General features: G+C 42.3%; 2 protein-coding genes and 1 long non-coding RNA gene across 4 annotated transcripts; all 3 read right to left on the reverse strand.

Annotated features, from left to right (window-relative positions):
* Positions 1–3,715: 3,715 nt before the first annotated feature.
* On the reverse strand, positions 3,716–4,349 carry LOC112240921. Its single transcript, XR_006082971.1, has 2 exons — positions 4,196–4,349; positions 3,716–4,042 (listed from the first exon to the last, which is right to left on the reverse strand). It is a non-coding gene; the product is annotated as an uncharacterized LOC112240921 (long non-coding RNA).
* Positions 4,350–5,494: 1,145 nt separating this feature from the next.
* toporsa (topoisomerase I binding, arginine/serine-rich a) lies at positions 5,495–10,443 on the reverse strand. 2 transcript variants are annotated; one of them, XM_024409138.2, is made up of 2 exons: positions 10,341–10,443; positions 5,495–9,505 (listed from the first exon to the last, which is right to left on the reverse strand). In XM_024409138.2, exon 2 carries the CDS (start codon positions 9,494–9,496, stop codon positions 6,782–6,784), a length of 2,715 nt encoding a protein of 904 aa, XP_024264906.2. In that variant the 5' UTR covers positions 9,497–9,505; positions 10,341–10,443; the 3' UTR covers positions 5,495–6,781. The 2 variants fall into 2 exon arrangements, with proteins under 2 accessions (XP_024264906.2, XP_024264905.2); XM_024409137.2 differs by having other exon boundaries at positions 10,204–10,422.
* Positions 10,444–11,296: 853 nt separating this feature from the next.
* ndufb6 (NADH:ubiquinone oxidoreductase subunit B) lies at positions 11,297–13,934 on the reverse strand. The gene is made up of 4 exons (XM_042318687.1): positions 13,649–13,934; positions 13,175–13,267; positions 12,624–12,668; positions 11,297–11,460 (listed from the first exon to the last, which is right to left on the reverse strand). Exons 1-4 carry the CDS (start codon positions 13,826–13,828, stop codon positions 11,395–11,397), a joined length of 384 nt encoding a protein of 127 aa, XP_042174621.1. The 5' UTR covers positions 13,829–13,934; the 3' UTR covers positions 11,297–11,394.
* Positions 13,935–16,153: the final 2,219 nt, after the last annotated feature.

Genomic DNA, 16,153 nt, shown 5'->3' on the forward strand with positions numbered 1-16,153 from the left:
ATGATATATTACGACAAGACAGATGGTTACTTCATCACAGATAACTTTAGCATTTTAGCTAATTAGAAACGTTTCAACTACTTACTACTTTTTAGTTACTTTGCAGCTAACCCTTCCCCTAACCTTAAACCTTTAGCCTTTTGGGATTAGAAATGTTTCAGCACTTTTTTTTTGTTACTTTGAAAACCATGCCCAACCTTAAACTTTTAGGCTGCTAACCTTTTAATCTAAGGCCCAGATGCTAATATATGCATATTATTATTAGTATTATAGAAAACACTTTGAAGTTTTAAAACTGTTTGAACATTTTGCACATTTTGTCTGTGAGTATACAAAGTAATTCATAATATGGCAAACTAAAAGTGAGAAAAATCAAACCAGGAAGTGGGAAATCTGAGGTTTGTAGTTTTTCAACTCATTAATACAAAATACAGTGTCTGAGAATGGGGTCTATTGAACAAACTTCCTAAGGCTTCACTAGATGTCAACAGTCTTTAGAACCTTGTTTGAGTATTTGCTCTTTCGAAGTTGCTCTACGTACCATTGCATTTCTCCATGACCAGCTCTTCTTTCTCTCTCTCACTTTACTCTACCTGTTCCTAGATTCAGAAACATCATGTCATGTACATATCCTCTCCTATGGATCATTTTAGCTAATATGGAACATTATTGAAGATTTATGTTTAAAAACATAGTAAAGACATGTTTCTACGGATCTTTGGATTTGAAATTGTGGATTTTTGTCTGTGTTAGTGATGCGCCTCATGAATTTTGATTACTGGGCTAGTCTGTGTTTTGGGGTTTTAAAAAGGGGGTGCTGGTATTTGGACATAAATTATGGACTTTATCAAACAAATCAAACATTTATTGTGGAACTACAATTGTTGAGTGCATTCTGCATGAAGATCATTAAAGGTAAGTGAATATTTATAATGCTTTTTCTGATAAAATGTTGACTAACAACATGGCGGCCTACTGCTGTACCATCAGAAAGTTACCTAAACTGCACTGGTCAAAGTCCATGTTAGTTGAAAGTTTAAAAAAAATGACACAGTGGTTGCATTAAAAAAAAGTTATCTAATAATTCTGTGCATAATACAATGTATTCTTATCCCACACAAATGTGTCCTTTGTGGTGCTCCAGCCCACCTGCCCAATAATGCAGTTATTAAACAATCATGACTGACAACATAGGGAGGTATTCCAGACTATGGATATTTATTGTTGAATATAGGTTAAAACAATCCATTTCATAATGTCAGATGAAACAGATCACATATGAACATTCATGACAAAAGGTATATAATCTAATATTGAATACCCAAGCCCAGTCTCTGGGATTCAGTTTGATGGTTGCTGGACCTCTGAAATGGGAAATATAGCTAAATGAAAACAAGCAGGCCAAGATGCCCATAAAAAATGTAAGGTTTGAACTAAGCAGCAGGTGCAACTCGCTTAAACCTTAATTTATGTTGTTAACTGAACCCTTAGGCTATATCTCTTCTTTAGCAGCACACATTGTCCAAGAAGGTCAACAATTTTATATTACATAAAAATGTAATTAGCCTACACCATCATGGTTATACATTCTGATGTACTATGACCTAGGTCAGGGATCATAAACTAGATTCTGCCACGGCAGATTTTTGGTAAGGGGGCCGGAACATGATTACAAATCATTTGTATACAGAAAATTGACAGGTTCAGATATAATATTTTACTTAAACATTATAATTTCAAACCTTGCCTACTTTTGTGTACGATCACATATTGTAGCCTATATCTCTCTATTATGCGGGGAAATACTTTGGAACAGATTTACAAAATGTAAATCACTTGGAGATTATGTTATGGTGTTTTTAGTATTGTATGTCCAACACTACTGACTTTGTTATGTTCGCAAAACCTTTTGACAAAGTTAGACTTTTATTTTACATTTGTTGTGTAATTTATAGGTTTCCTACCGACCTGGCCCTCATATTTAACATAGGGCAAATTTGTTTCAGAAGATTTATGGCGTTTATAAAATCGTCAAACATACACTTCTAACTCAATACGTTACGGCAGGTAGCCTAGTGAGGTAGGTTAGTGATTAGAGCGTTGAGCCAGTAACCGAAAGGATCCCCGAGCTGACAAGGTAAAAATCTCGTTCTGCCCTGAGCAAGGCAGTTAACCCGCTGATCCCCGGGCGCCGAAGACTTGGAAATCGATTTAAGGCAGCCCTCGCATCTCTGATTCAGAGGGGTTGGGTTAAATGCGAAATACACATTTCAGTTGAATGCATTCATTTATACACCTGACTAGGTGTCCCCCTTTCCTATTACCTTATTCGAAATTGTTTTACTCTGTTTAGCCTACTCAAGCCATAAACATATACTGCAGGTAACGTTACAAGGCCACACATAAATAAAAAGACGGAGAGAGAACGAATATGAAAGTAAACGCAATTATGTCATTATTACGATCAAATATGTTATACTGTTTAGCTCAAATAAATGATTCAAATTGTTGACCTTACATGAAGTTTGGACTGCCAGTTCAACTCAGAGTGGTGTCGCACTCGCAACTCAAACGTCAAATCGGAATAGGCTAGGCTACTTGGTTTGTTCAAAACCTCCCGGAACTCGGAAATCTCCGACTTCAGTGCGTTCAACACAACTGGAAACTAGGATAAAAATGAACTTCAACTGGGAAAATAGTTTTGAACGGTCATCCAACTCGGAATTTGAAGTCGGAAACTCAAGCATCAACCGGTTTGTCTATAAGGGATACAGCTTTTCTCAAAATGGACTTTTCATAGCAGGTTTGGGAGAACCTAAGCAGCAGGTTAGGATAACTAACGTAGTAGGTTATGATCATTAGGTTAAGGTTAGGAAAGGGGTTAGGGTTGGCTAAATGCAACAACAAAACGTTTTAAGTCAAATTGACCAACTGTATCCCATCTAGTAATTTCGGCATCATCCTAGAGCTCCGACTTCTCCGCTCTGAAGGTCACTGACGTCACAGTCTGTGCTCGTTTTATCAGAGATCCCAGGTGTCGTGAACAACCATGCGAAAATCTCAAATTCTCATAAACCTGTCTCCTCGCCTCCTTTTCAAAATTCTTTGATGATGTCAGAGGGGCGGGACCTCTGACTTTGGTTTTGAGAAGGAGGCGAGGAGTATTCAATTGAGATTCTCTCCCAATGTCACAGGCATGGGACACTTTTCACCGAACTTCGATACAAATAATTTTTCGTTGCAGTTTAGGACATTATTTTCGCTGTATAACCCTAACCATTTCCCTAACTTTAACTTCCGTATCCTAACCTGCTACTGAAAAGTCAGTTCGGAATCGAAGTGCAGTGAAGAGTCTCCCTCACCGGTATTGGTAGTGTTCCTGCCCGAATAGATCCACAGACGTTGCATCAACCATGGGTCAAATTGCTAAATCACATTATTTGGTTAACTCAATGGTGTATATACAAATCACTGGGTTAGCTGATATGTTAAACACTTATCCCGCCATTGTGAGATCTGTAATTAGTAGGGCAGGAACACCATCATTAATTTGAAGTGCGCACAAACCGAATCATAACCCGTACTGGCGAAATGTAGTTTCTCAAGGGGATGGCCACGACCAATCAAAAGTAAAGGCTACTTTCCCTTTTATCTTGCTGATTAACGGATTAAAATATTCCAAGGGGAAAAGGGAAACACACTCAGACAATGTGGGGAACTTTTACATATTTATTTGAGATGTATATCAGGAAGAAAAACATTTTTTAAACATTTGATCATTGATACACATGTATTATTGACATCAACTAAATATGATTGATTATATTTCGAAAATATTTGATATGATAAGGTTATATGATTGATTGCATATAGATTGCCATGTTAAATCATCAGCTTCTACTTCCTATGAGCTGTATCATGTGGGACCGTCTGATTCTAACCATCCTCTTCTGATGACCATGAGGTGATGCTGGATGCTCCCACTGAATGCAGAGTTCGAGTTCATCAGTTCCACTGCTCAATGTTTAACCATGGGTTTACCCTGGGGAAAGAATCAAATAGAAACGCCTCAATCAAAACCTGAAGTGGGGTAAGCATAGCATATGATCTGGTATCAAGTAGTCTTTCAAGTCTTTCTTGAAAAAAGCATTACTTTACTGATTGTGTTATATGACTGTGGCTCAATATCATTTACTTTTTTAAGTTGGCGACATCCAGCAATGCCATCACTTTGATTCTCTTTGGATCGTAAACACAGTCCTCCTCTTGGTTGCTTGGTACCATGCCAACACCAGGTGGAACCCAGGCAGTGTCAAAACCACGAGTGTGCCAGTTGTATTGGTTGTCATGACCTTTCATACTTACAAGTTATCTTCAGTAACCTTCATGACCTCGATGACTTTGATTCTCTTTGGGTCATAGACACAGTCCTCCTCCTGGTTACACAGTACCATGCCAACATTAGGAGGAACCCAGGCAGTGTCAAAGCCATGCACAGTGTGCCATGTCTTCTGCATGGGGTGGTTCTGCCTGTCTATGACCTTAACCCTGCCGACATCCACTCTGACTTTTAGTACTCTTTTCTCAGAGTCAGGAACATCAGGAGGGTATTTACAGGCTTTCCGGATGTCCCGACTAACATAAACACCAGCACCAAGCATTCTATCTGCACTTGATGGTTTGAAGCCGTCCCTCTTAATTAACTCTGCGCCCTCTTTTGAGCAGCCATGAAACATCACATATTCTCTGTGATCTTCAGGATGAGTCTTGCTGTCAAGCAAGTTGATGTAGTATGGGGAATCAGGGTTAACATCCATAGTAACCAAACTGCTGTTAAATACACCTCTGCTGAAATGAGCTGTAATATAAGTACATACATTGCAATTACAATTTGTAAGTTAACATAATTAAAATTCCTGAAACTGTTACACTAAATTGTTATGGTTGAATAATATTTCAAAATATGCTGAATTATTACACTAGCATTATAACACGATCATGTAAAGACTTATTTAGTAAGTAAACAGGGGTTGTTTGATAGCCACGTGTCCAGTAATAAGTTACCGTGTCTCGAAAAACAGATGAGACCGTCCTTACCTGCTGCTGCAAGACAAATGCAGGAATACGCTGTATGCTTAGGAAACCTAGCGCTTAGGTTTCAATTCCTGACTGCAGGCCAATCTTACCTATTTAGGTTTCGTTTCCTGGTCTAGTCTTGCAGTGGCGACCCGTCATTCAAGGAAGGTGAGAACCACATTTTTAGCAAAAACAAATGTAACCCTCTCACGATATTACCTTACATAGAATATCTCGGATGTTAGGTGAGAAGGACATCTCCAATAAGAATCCCTATTGTAAACTATCTAGGGTGATGACAACTAGGGTATTAACTTCAGATGGAATGATTATAGGTTTGCATTGACACCCAGGCAGTGTCAAAGCCATGAATTCAATTAAATTGAAACAGTAAATGACTCCACCAAGACAACATACATAAGGTTCAAGATGTGTATTATTACATTTTCAAAGCACCACATCAAAATAAAATAATAAACCCCAATGATTCATGCACAACCCATGTCCAAATTATTTCAAGCTTACTTAAAAACCCGTTGGGGCGCGTTGGACAGCGAAGTATGGCAGTTCCGTGCAGGTTTTCCTCACATGGTCCACAGCAAGCACAGCTATCAATGCAGACAGTACTCCTTAGCAGTAACCGATATCCCATGGGAACATGAACTCGCCAAGCACTTCTCTGTTTCGCTGCCAGACAATCCCAAAGGATTCACTCCATTGTGCTGTAAAGAAAGCTCTGCTGTTGGGACAGCTTTATGTAGGCCTTAACAGTTTGTGTGCAACACTTGTCACCGTTTATAGGGCAATTCATGTATTGTTTAGTGTTGCGTCTTTGCTGGCATGCATCTAAAAACATATATTTTGAGTTTGCCCCACCAAGACTTACATGCTAAAATCGCCACTGTTGTCTTGTCCCAACAGCTTAGCATCATTTTGATCAAATCTCAAATGAAAAGCAACCGTGCCCACTCAGATAAGCCTAATCTAATGGGGACATTATGATACTTCTTACTTTCAAATTTTTTGTTATTGCACCACTGGCAAGTTGATGTTCCTTTATCACACTAGAATCAGCTTCAGTAATGTGTTAGCATCTTAATCGTAGTAGCATCTGTAAGGGTCTAGAACTCTCATGCCATCCACATGAAAGGATACCCACTCAGGCAGTAACCATTACATATGTGGCCTCCAACGACGAGCCACTGGCCAATGCTGACTTATTCAGGTCATATCAGCTGTTGATTTCAGTTTTGAAACATTTATTACTATTTACAACTCCACAGTTACAACAGTCTTTCCCATATTGATTTATTGGCTAGTATTAAGAGCAGTTTTCCATCAGATTACAAGAACAGCAGGTAGACAAGGTGTTTGGTTTCAACACAACGGTACAAGCTACATCAGCTTTATTGCCCATGTTATCCCTGAGAATGATGCATAGAAATGAATGACTGATAAGGAATTAGTTGAAGTATTTTATACAAATACTTTTTAAATGTAGGCCTTTACAGACAGTCACTGTAAATAAGACAAATAAAACCCAATCTTTGACCCCCTTTTTTTTAACCTCATACAGCAAAGTGGCACATCCCACATGAAAGAGCACCTTTTGGCAGAACAGTACATATAAAATATCCTACATAGTGAGGTGTAAAACTAACTTTTAAAGGTAAATTAAATGTCTTCCTACCCACCGAGGCCAGCATTATGATTCTTCCAAAAAATGACTTGTGTTGTCATTTGAAGGGCTATGAGAGTTCGCCTCATCCGCAGAGGCAGATTGGGACAGAACCCCCTCACTATGTGTGGGTGTGTCAGAAGCAGCAGCAACATTTATAGGAGGCTTGGCCTCCAGCACTCCACTGTCCAGACCCACAGGTGGAATCTGCTGTTCCCAGTCTTGTAACATGGACTCCAGCAGGCCAGAGTCTGCAGGGTTGCCTGTGGTGGTGGTTGTGCTAGGCGCTAGCACGCTGTTGCTTGTGCTGCTGCTTACCGGGCAGGTGTGGTTAGCATCGTTAGCGCCTGCGGCAGAATGTTGGTCACTGTCGCTGTCTATGGTGATGACAGTGGGCGAGTGTTTCCTGGACCCTGTGCGCTCTTTGCTCCTGTGCCTCTTGCCCTTCTTCTTGTGCTTCTTCTTCTTCTTCTGGTGCTTCCTGGTTTGCTCCGAGGAGCTGCCCTCAAAGATGATCTCCACACTGAGGCTCCTGCTCCTCTTCCCCCCAGACTTCTCCTTGGACTTCCTGTGACGCTTCTCTTTGCTCTTCTTCTTGTCTTTCACATAGGACGAGGTGGTGGAGGAGGGAGGCTCGTCGAGGGCTTTGGAGGACTGGTCTTTGGGGGCAGGTTCCTCCAGGTGTCTCGATTTGTACTTTCTCTTCCCGCTGGGCTTCTCGTGACGAGACTTCCTGTGAGCGCCGGACGGCGAACAGGTGCTGGAACGACTTCTGGAGCGCCTCTTATCCCGCCGGTGGGAATCAGGACTCTGGCTCGGGGACCTGCAATCGATGTTCCTGTGTGAGCTGGAGTAGTAGGACCTCCTCTCTGTGTAGAGCGTGGCACTGCTGTCCCTCTCACTCTCCCGGCTGTAGTAGTGCCAGTGATAGGAGTGCGACGATGAGTCGTGGCTGCGGCCTGATCGGCTGCTATCTTTATTGTCCCTCGTCTTCTCCCATTTAGTGTGGGAGCGGTCGCGGCTTTGGGAGCGTGACTGCCTCCTGCCTCTGGACAGAGTGCTGTCGCTGTTGATGGAGATAGCCGGGCTCTTGGTCGAGCGGCTGCGGTCGGCGCTCCTGGACCTCCTCCCCCGGTCTCTGCTTCTCGACCGTGGCCTCTCTCTAGATCTATCTCGACTGTGACATCTCCTGCCATCTTTCTCAGTTTGTCCTCTGTTTTTGCTTGCTGACTTACTGGATGATGTCTCACATCTAATTGAGGGTGAGGTGTTACGTCTCTCCTTGGAGCACGATACATCTTGCTTCCTTTCCACCCCCTCTGCCTTCCCAGGACATTGGCCTTGAGAGGAGGCGGGGCTAAGGCTGGTGAAGCGGATGTGTTGAAGCAGCCTGGGCACTTCATCTTTGATCTCCTCCAGAACAGACTCCTCTGAGTCAGAGGACAGCTTGACCAGCTCCGGAGTCCTTTCAGCAAGGGGTTTTACAAAGCCCACAATGATGCAATCCTCATCGCCAGAGGAGGTACACGCCTGTCCGTCCTTGTCGGTTTTCACCCAAGCAGAGTCCGCAGTCAGGCGAGGGGCCTTTGGCTGTAACACTGCTCCGCACTCCTCCCCCACACTGCTCTCTGAGTCCGAGTCTCTGATGGATAGCAGCAGGGCCCTGGTGGGTTCTGTTGTGGAGTACGAAGGTCCAGGTGTCTCGTCGTCCCATGTTGACTGGCTCAGGGCGCCCCCGGACATGGGGTCCAGCTCCACAGAATCGCCCTCCTCCTCATCCTCGGAGATGGCAATCACCGAGGAGTTGGAGCTGCTGCCCTCGTCCGAGGACGGCGCAGGGCAGTCGTAGACGGCATGCTGGTCGTAGGCCTCCATGTTGAAGGGTGCTCGGGCGAAGTTGACAAACTCATGCAGGAAGTGATCGGTGCGGGCCTGGAGGAAGGGCTGCAGCTCCTCGTGGATGGCCCGGTCCTCCATGTCATAGCGGGTGATGCGGGACATGATAATGTGCTGCACGATGTTGACCAGGGAGCCGTGAGCGCCGTACAGCACCACCAGCTCTCTCTTCAGCCAGGGCAACAGGCGGTGCAGGCAGGCCGGGTTCTTCTGAAAGAACTCCGCCGAGATGTCCCGGGAACGGCCACCGTCTCGCACACTCCGCACTCGCACCCCTCGCCGGTAGAGCGCCCGTCTGAACTTGATCATCTCCTGCTCACGGAGGCTGCGCACGGTCCGGCCCTCGCTTTCTGCCCGCCTCCTGGCCGCCAGGCGCGCCATCATGCGGCGGAGGCCTCGGTCCTGTCGAGGAGGGGGGGAAGCCCCCGTTAGGGCCTCGAACATGACCCCGTTGTCGGGGGGAGGGGATGTTCTTCTCTGGTCCTGCCGACGCGCCCCCGTCAGCGTGGTGCGGTAGCGGAACCGTTCCCCTGCGAAACTCCCAAAGGAACCATTCTCCGTGGGCCGCAGGTCATACTTCTTGAAGTCCTTCTCTGATTGTATACTGTGATAGATAGAGTTGAATGGCTGCTTGCATAGCGGGCACTCAGCTTTGTTCTTGGACCACTCGTGGATGCAGCGGAAGCAGAACTTGTGCAAGCAGAGATCGAGGTAGGCCATGTTGTTGAATCGATCCAGACAGATGGGGCACTTAGAGTCTGGAGACGCCTCGGCAGACAAAACCTCAGAGGACTTGTCCAGGGCACTCTTCTTGCGTAGCCGTAAGGTCATCTTTGCTGCTGCCATGGTGATAGTCTAGGGAAGAAAATATTGCCTCATGTTAAACAGTGTTTTCAATAAAGGGACACAACACAGCACTGACTTTGTTCAAACTTAATTTTCTGTAATATACTGTCACTAGCTAGGCCCATTGGCAGATGCAGAGACAACTCTTTCATCTACACACCCTTACATATAATTTCAAAGGTATTAATTCAACCTGCAAACAGGGAAGAATTTTGCAAGAGGAGCATCTAAACATTTTGTCATTATCCAATGTGTTACATAATCAGAACACTATAATAATAAAGATTGTACAGGGGTCACAGCTGACTGTGTCAGAGCCATTTAGCCACATTGACCATAGATGGCAAAATGACTGTCAACCAATTTCAACAGAATCTTACAATTAGCTCACCACAGTTGTAAAAGGGTAATAAAGCCCAATAACTTCCCATGTAATGTTATATTACTTGAACGTGTATTTTACTTGGTAAGGTTAACGTTAGCTAGCTCGATAGATAACTTTAGCAGCTACGTTAGCTGTTCTGACTCATCTAGGGTTGGACAGTGAACACTCATAATGGTTGACTTTGGCCCTAATCTCTGACCGATAATCCTGACAAGAAATTATGTATTCATGACATGTTTGTGAGTCTGAATTGTGATAAATGACAGCTTGGGTAAATTAGCAAAATAGCTTTCAGCTAGCCATCTTTCGTCCCTTTGCTTACCAAAAAAAAAGCCGGGGATCCGAGGCAAATGTCTAAGAATCCTGTCGGCGACAACACTCAAGACCTCTCATATTATCTTTTCATATTTCACTATTTCCATATGTACTAAAGAGAAGTAAATTAATTTAGTTGTTTACCACACTCTTTGGAGTTGGCCTCCTGTTTCATACCGTGATGTAATGCTACATTTAAAAACGCAAAGGATGATGGTATACTGGAGGGTGTTGACCTTCCGCTTTGGAGTGAAGTACTTTTTTTATGGTCTCGTGCGCCACCTATTGACAGTAACTTTTAACACAGAGGATGAATTAGCTGGAAAGCAACCTAATCTGGACATAAACGACAGTAGTGTACTAATAAACCATAGCCATCCATAATATACAAACATCAAATATGATTATGAGTTTGGTTACACTATTGGTTACTTGTGTCAAATCGTTTGCAAAGCTCTTATTTTAAACGTTTAAACAGAGGGTAGTGCGAACGGCCCAATACATCACTGAGGCCAAGCTTTCTGCCATCCAGGACCACTATTCCAGGAAGGCCCTAAAAATTGTCAGACTCCAGCTACCATAGTCATAGACCGTTCTCTCTGCTACCGCACAGCAAGCAGTACCGGAGCGCCAAGTCTAGGTCCAAGAAGCTTCTAACCAGCTTCTACCCCTAAGCCATAACACTCCTGAACACCTAATCAAATGGCTACCCGGACCTTTTGTATTGACCCCCCTTTTACACCACTGCTACTCTGTTGTTATCATCTATGCATAGTCACTTTAATAACTCTACCTACATGTACATATTACCTCAACTAACCAGTGCCCCCACACATTGACTCTGTATCGGTACCCCCCTGTATATAGTCTCGCTATTGTTATTTTACTGCTGCTCTTTAATTACTTGTTACTTTTATTTCTTATTCTTTTTTTTAACTGCATTGTTGGTTAAGGGCTCGTAAGTAAGAATTTCACTTTACCCATTGTATTCGGCACATGTGACTAATACATTTTGATTGAAACACTGGATCTGAATTACTCAAATAAATGCAGCACTCTTTCCCCCACATTCTTGTCCAAATATACTTCTCTGACATGTATTAGTATTGTAAATATTATTTAATGACATATACATAAAGTTTTTTACAACAGGGCAGGGACAAAAAGACATTGTGTAATTCTTTCAACTATGTCTTCTTCAGTGGTGACCATGGCTTTCTGGGAGGTCTGGAACAACCTCTCCCGTCTCCAAGATGGTGTCGCCCTGAACACAGACAGGGAAAATTAACAGATAATGAAAGAGTCAGTTGCTAGATGTCCCTACTCTTTCATTACAAGGTCTAGGCTGTCTGGGAATCCAGGGTTTTGGTGGTCCGTTGTAGCTCAGATGGTAGAGCATGACTATTGTAACACCAGGGTAGTGGGTTCAATTCCCAGGATTGCCCATATGTAAAATGTATGCACGCATGACTAAGTCGCTTTGGATAAAAGCATCTGCTAAAAAACATTATTTTGTGTTACCATAGTAGGCCACAATTACAGTGCAGTTTATATATAAGCTACACTGCAATTCAGTTCTTTACTGTAAACTGTCCCATTGTGTCACATGCATCTGTTAATAAATCTATAAGCAATAAATCACATTTTATTGGTCACATATACACATGGTTAGCAGATGTTACTGCAAATGTAGCGAAATGCTTGTGCTTAGTTCCGACAATGCAGCAATATCTAACAAGAAATCGAACAATTCCACAACAAAACCTAATACACACACATCTAAGTCTGATATCCAGTAGTTCTTCCCGACTGTATGTAATAACACTTAAGATTTTCTGGGCTAACAAAGTAAGAAATAATACATAAAAAACAAAACATGGCAAAGTTTCCTAAGGACTAGAAGTGAGGCGACCCTCTGTTGGCGCCATCTTGTCCAATCATCAATACAAAAGGAAAGGGAGATACCTAGTCAGTTGTTCAACTGAAATGTGTCGTCCGTATTTAACCCAACCCTTCTGCCCACCCACTGGGTACAGATGGCAGTTCAACATCTACTTTTGATTTACATTTGGTTGAGTTGTCAACTAATATGAATTTAATGTGAAATCAACCCAGTCATTTAGGTTAAAAGTTGGGTGAAAAAAATACAAAATTCCCTTGCGTTAATGACTTTTGCAAAAACAATTAGTTTTCCATGTTGACATTTGCATTTTTCAGTTGAAATGACATGGAAACAATGTATGTTTCAACCTGTTTTTGCCCAGTGGGCAGTGAATCCACTGTAAGACTAAGAGCCAGTTCACAGACACAGATCAATCGTAGTCTGGACTAAAAAGCACTTACACTGGAGATTCTTCATTGTATGTGCTTTTTCATCCAGGACTAGGCTTAATCGTGTTCCTATAACAACACATGAGATGTACTTACAGGGAACAGTCTGGGCTTCAGCTCCACGATGCCATAGGGCTTTTTCTGTGACAAACACACAAGCAGGACAGGTCAATGTTTTAGATTGAATTGAAGACTCTTCTATGACACAACTTTCAATAGAGCAGGTATAGTGAATGAACACCAACAACACAGGGCTAAAAACTGCAATCCACTACTGTATAATAACATTTCATAAATCGGAGAACAATTAACTTTGAACATCCAAGGTCAAACACATTATCAGTCTTCTTGACCATTAGCTCTCAGCCTTTTAAATCAAGACCTGTCTGTCTAGGCAGTAGGTCAAGGGAAAGCATTAGCAATGCTGATTTTTGAGTGACACAGCCTGGCATTTCATGTCTGATTTAGAGCTGGGAGGCCTGGTGTTTTAAATCGAACCAATTAGGCCTGTGAGGTGGTTGGAAGAATCCAGGTGGTGTCTGGTTGGGCCAAAATCCTCTTACGCTCCAGGAACAGGTTTTCCTAACAACAACATTACTACATGAATGAAAAGACAATATAATTGGTGTTGAATTGATTGAACTTACAGCAACATGATACTTCACATAATAATGCACAACCCAGGCAGGGATCAGCAACCGGGTCAAGGCGAACACTCCACCAGTGTAGACTTTGTAGGTCTGGAAAGAGAGCAACACAAAGGGGACGTGTGTCACAAATGTTAACAGGTGTTGTTGATTTCTTGCTGACAACAGTTGATGCACTTTTTCGGTACAACTACTAGTTAGCAACATGCCAGTAGCTATGTTACATTCAGGTTGGCAGTGGCACAGGTGACTGGCATCACACCAAGCATGAGAATACTAGTCAATGTGGCTATGGTCACTAGTGACGACCCATGCAACTGGCTAGGCTAGCTAGTAAACAGTAACACCGACGTCTCAAAACAAAAACATAGCACGTAGCTATCACAAATACTAGCTAGTTAGTCATTCTAATCCAATTCACACAGTGTTGTTCGTTGATATAGTACAATGAAATGGCCAAAATGATGAACTCACGTAAAGTCTCCACAGGGTCTTAGGTTCCAGAAAGCCAGCCCAGAATTTTGCCACCGGCCCGGGGGCTGTCTTTGGCAGCACGGGCTCTCTGGGACTGAGCTCTTGGTCCTTCAGCCATTTCCTCCTGAGGTTTGAAATCTGCTCTACGCGGAGCTTTTCGTCTGCTGTGTAACCAGTCATGATTAAGAAGGGCTAGTTCTTGTTTTCTTGATATTCAACCTCACTACAATGACACCATGGAGGACACCGCCATGGAGTGCACAGCCAAAACTCACGAAGAAGAAAACAGTCAACGACATCGGTAACTACACATTTCCCCCTTGGCTGAGTGTGTGAGTGACATCTACGGGACTGGAGGAGGAAACAAAACAGTGATTTTTCATGATCACTAATTTCTCTGATGCATTGTGCAAAATATGCTACACACAATTGCTTACTACATTTTTTACATTCATCCAAAATTAAGGAAACTCTGTATTATGTATCCATATGCTTTTTACTATAATGGTAAATGCGTTTGTGAATTACTATTAAGATGTCATAAACATTGAATGATAATGAGTTTTCTGTTTGGATGCGGATGCAGCATTATAAACTGTTTTCACCATATGACCATTCTACCATTGTCCCGAGGGCATAAGCAAGTCCTCAATCAATTGTATTTTATAAAGCCCTTTTTACACCAGCAGTTGTCACAAAGTGCTTACAGATACTCAGCAAAGAGCAAACAATGCAGATGTAGAAGCACAGTGGCTAGGACAAACTGTAATCTAATCTGTGCCCAGTATAGACTGGTGAGGTGTGAAACCTTAGGTATCATCAAACATTATTGCTTCAGAGGGCTTTTTCAATCATTAGTCATTACACTTAAAATACAAGCTGAAATGTTTGACATTTGTACATAATATGGGTTATGGGTTATATAAGGACTAGTTATAATGTGATGTATTATCAATAGTTAGTGATACAGTATAGTCAACTGTCTTGATCATCAATTTGTTAAGCAAACAATATCAATTTCTTCTGAAATATAGTGGACTTTATCAACACATCCACAAAATCATTCATCCGTATGTGAGGCAGAGTGTAACAGAGTAGGTCAACTAGTGTGTAAGTTGCCATCAATACATAAATCAATGAACAGAAATAGTGTGTTCTCCTGACAGTAGTACTACAGCCAAATATATCGTTGAGTGTTCCCTCCATTCCCCGTACTGGGTTGTAAAACAACATGATTGCTTTCTGATGACGGACAGTGTCGAAATACTCAAGACATGAAAAATATATAAAATACGGATGTTTTATGTCACTCATCAAATAAAACCACTGACATGTCCATCTGAAATGTCTCTCTTTTCTTATTAGAATTATGAATTTATTTCCAACTGAGCATATCATAAGAATTGGCATCATCCAACGAAAGATATGCACCAGTCCTGTCTATGAAATGCATTGGGAATTGTTTTCAAACCAGAGTCATTTAAATGACACAGGCCCCAAATGATGCATCATTAACAGTGTCATCTGCAGAGATAGTTTAGTAAACTGATAAGCCTTTCATCAGAGTCCATGAGGATTTGCACAATATAGACTTATATCAGGCGGAATTCCGAGGCCACCAAGTGTACAGTAATCCAACCTGCAGCTTCTATCTAAACCACACACTAATCAAGTGGCTGTGGTGCAACCTAACCCAAGTGTTCCGTTCCTTGCAGGAAGTTGGCACTCGCCCCGATGAGTGCCGAAGAAACCACAGAAGGTTGACGAGAGCGGATACAACCCCAATAGCAGTTAGATTAGGAGAATGGCCTCTCCTCCACCTTTATCAGTGTATGTCTCCTCTGTGTGTGTACAGCTTCTCTATGAGAAGTATATATATATATATATATATCTTACTTTTGGACTTTGACTCTTACAGCATATTAGGAAAAAGTGAAAAAATAACGGGTTTGTTGCAGATGTAGGATCTTTATTCAATCACCCTGTTGCAGGAGAACGTTCCTGCATTGCAGGAAATTAAAAATGTGTAGTTTTCCACTTTGAAATTTCAGACTTGATGTGTCAACCCCTACAAAAATGTCCATTAACTATAATCCACATAATAATTCTAATTACCTCTTGCTGCAGGATATTTTCCTGCTGTAGCAGACTGTCTCATATTAAAGATCCTACATCTGTAGGTCAGAGTTGTTAGAGCGATAGTGCCATTGTCTTCAGAGTAAAACATGATAAAGAAAACATTACAGTGGCAATCAAACCAGGCTCTCTTTCGTTGCATGAAAATCAATGAACCCATGACCCTTTCCGTGTATTTTTCCAAAACATTTTGGTACCCCAAGGATGACTCCCCATGCACAAGCAAAGGGACACACCCAGTTTTGATTTACAGCAAGGGGCTGGTTTTGCTACCGCCCTCCTAACATGTATCACTCAAATACGAGACCATTGAAGGAGCATCTCCGACTCCCCCATATGCATCAGACAGCACTGGGGGAATTGGCGTCT

This window comes from Oncorhynchus tshawytscha, unplaced genomic scaffold (assembly GCF_018296145.1).
Source record: "Oncorhynchus tshawytscha isolate Ot180627B unplaced genomic scaffold, Otsh_v2.0 Un_contig_4803_pilon_pilon, whole genome shotgun sequence".
Classification (NCBI taxonomy): domain Eukaryota; kingdom Metazoa; phylum Chordata; class Actinopteri; order Salmoniformes; family Salmonidae; genus Oncorhynchus; species Oncorhynchus tshawytscha.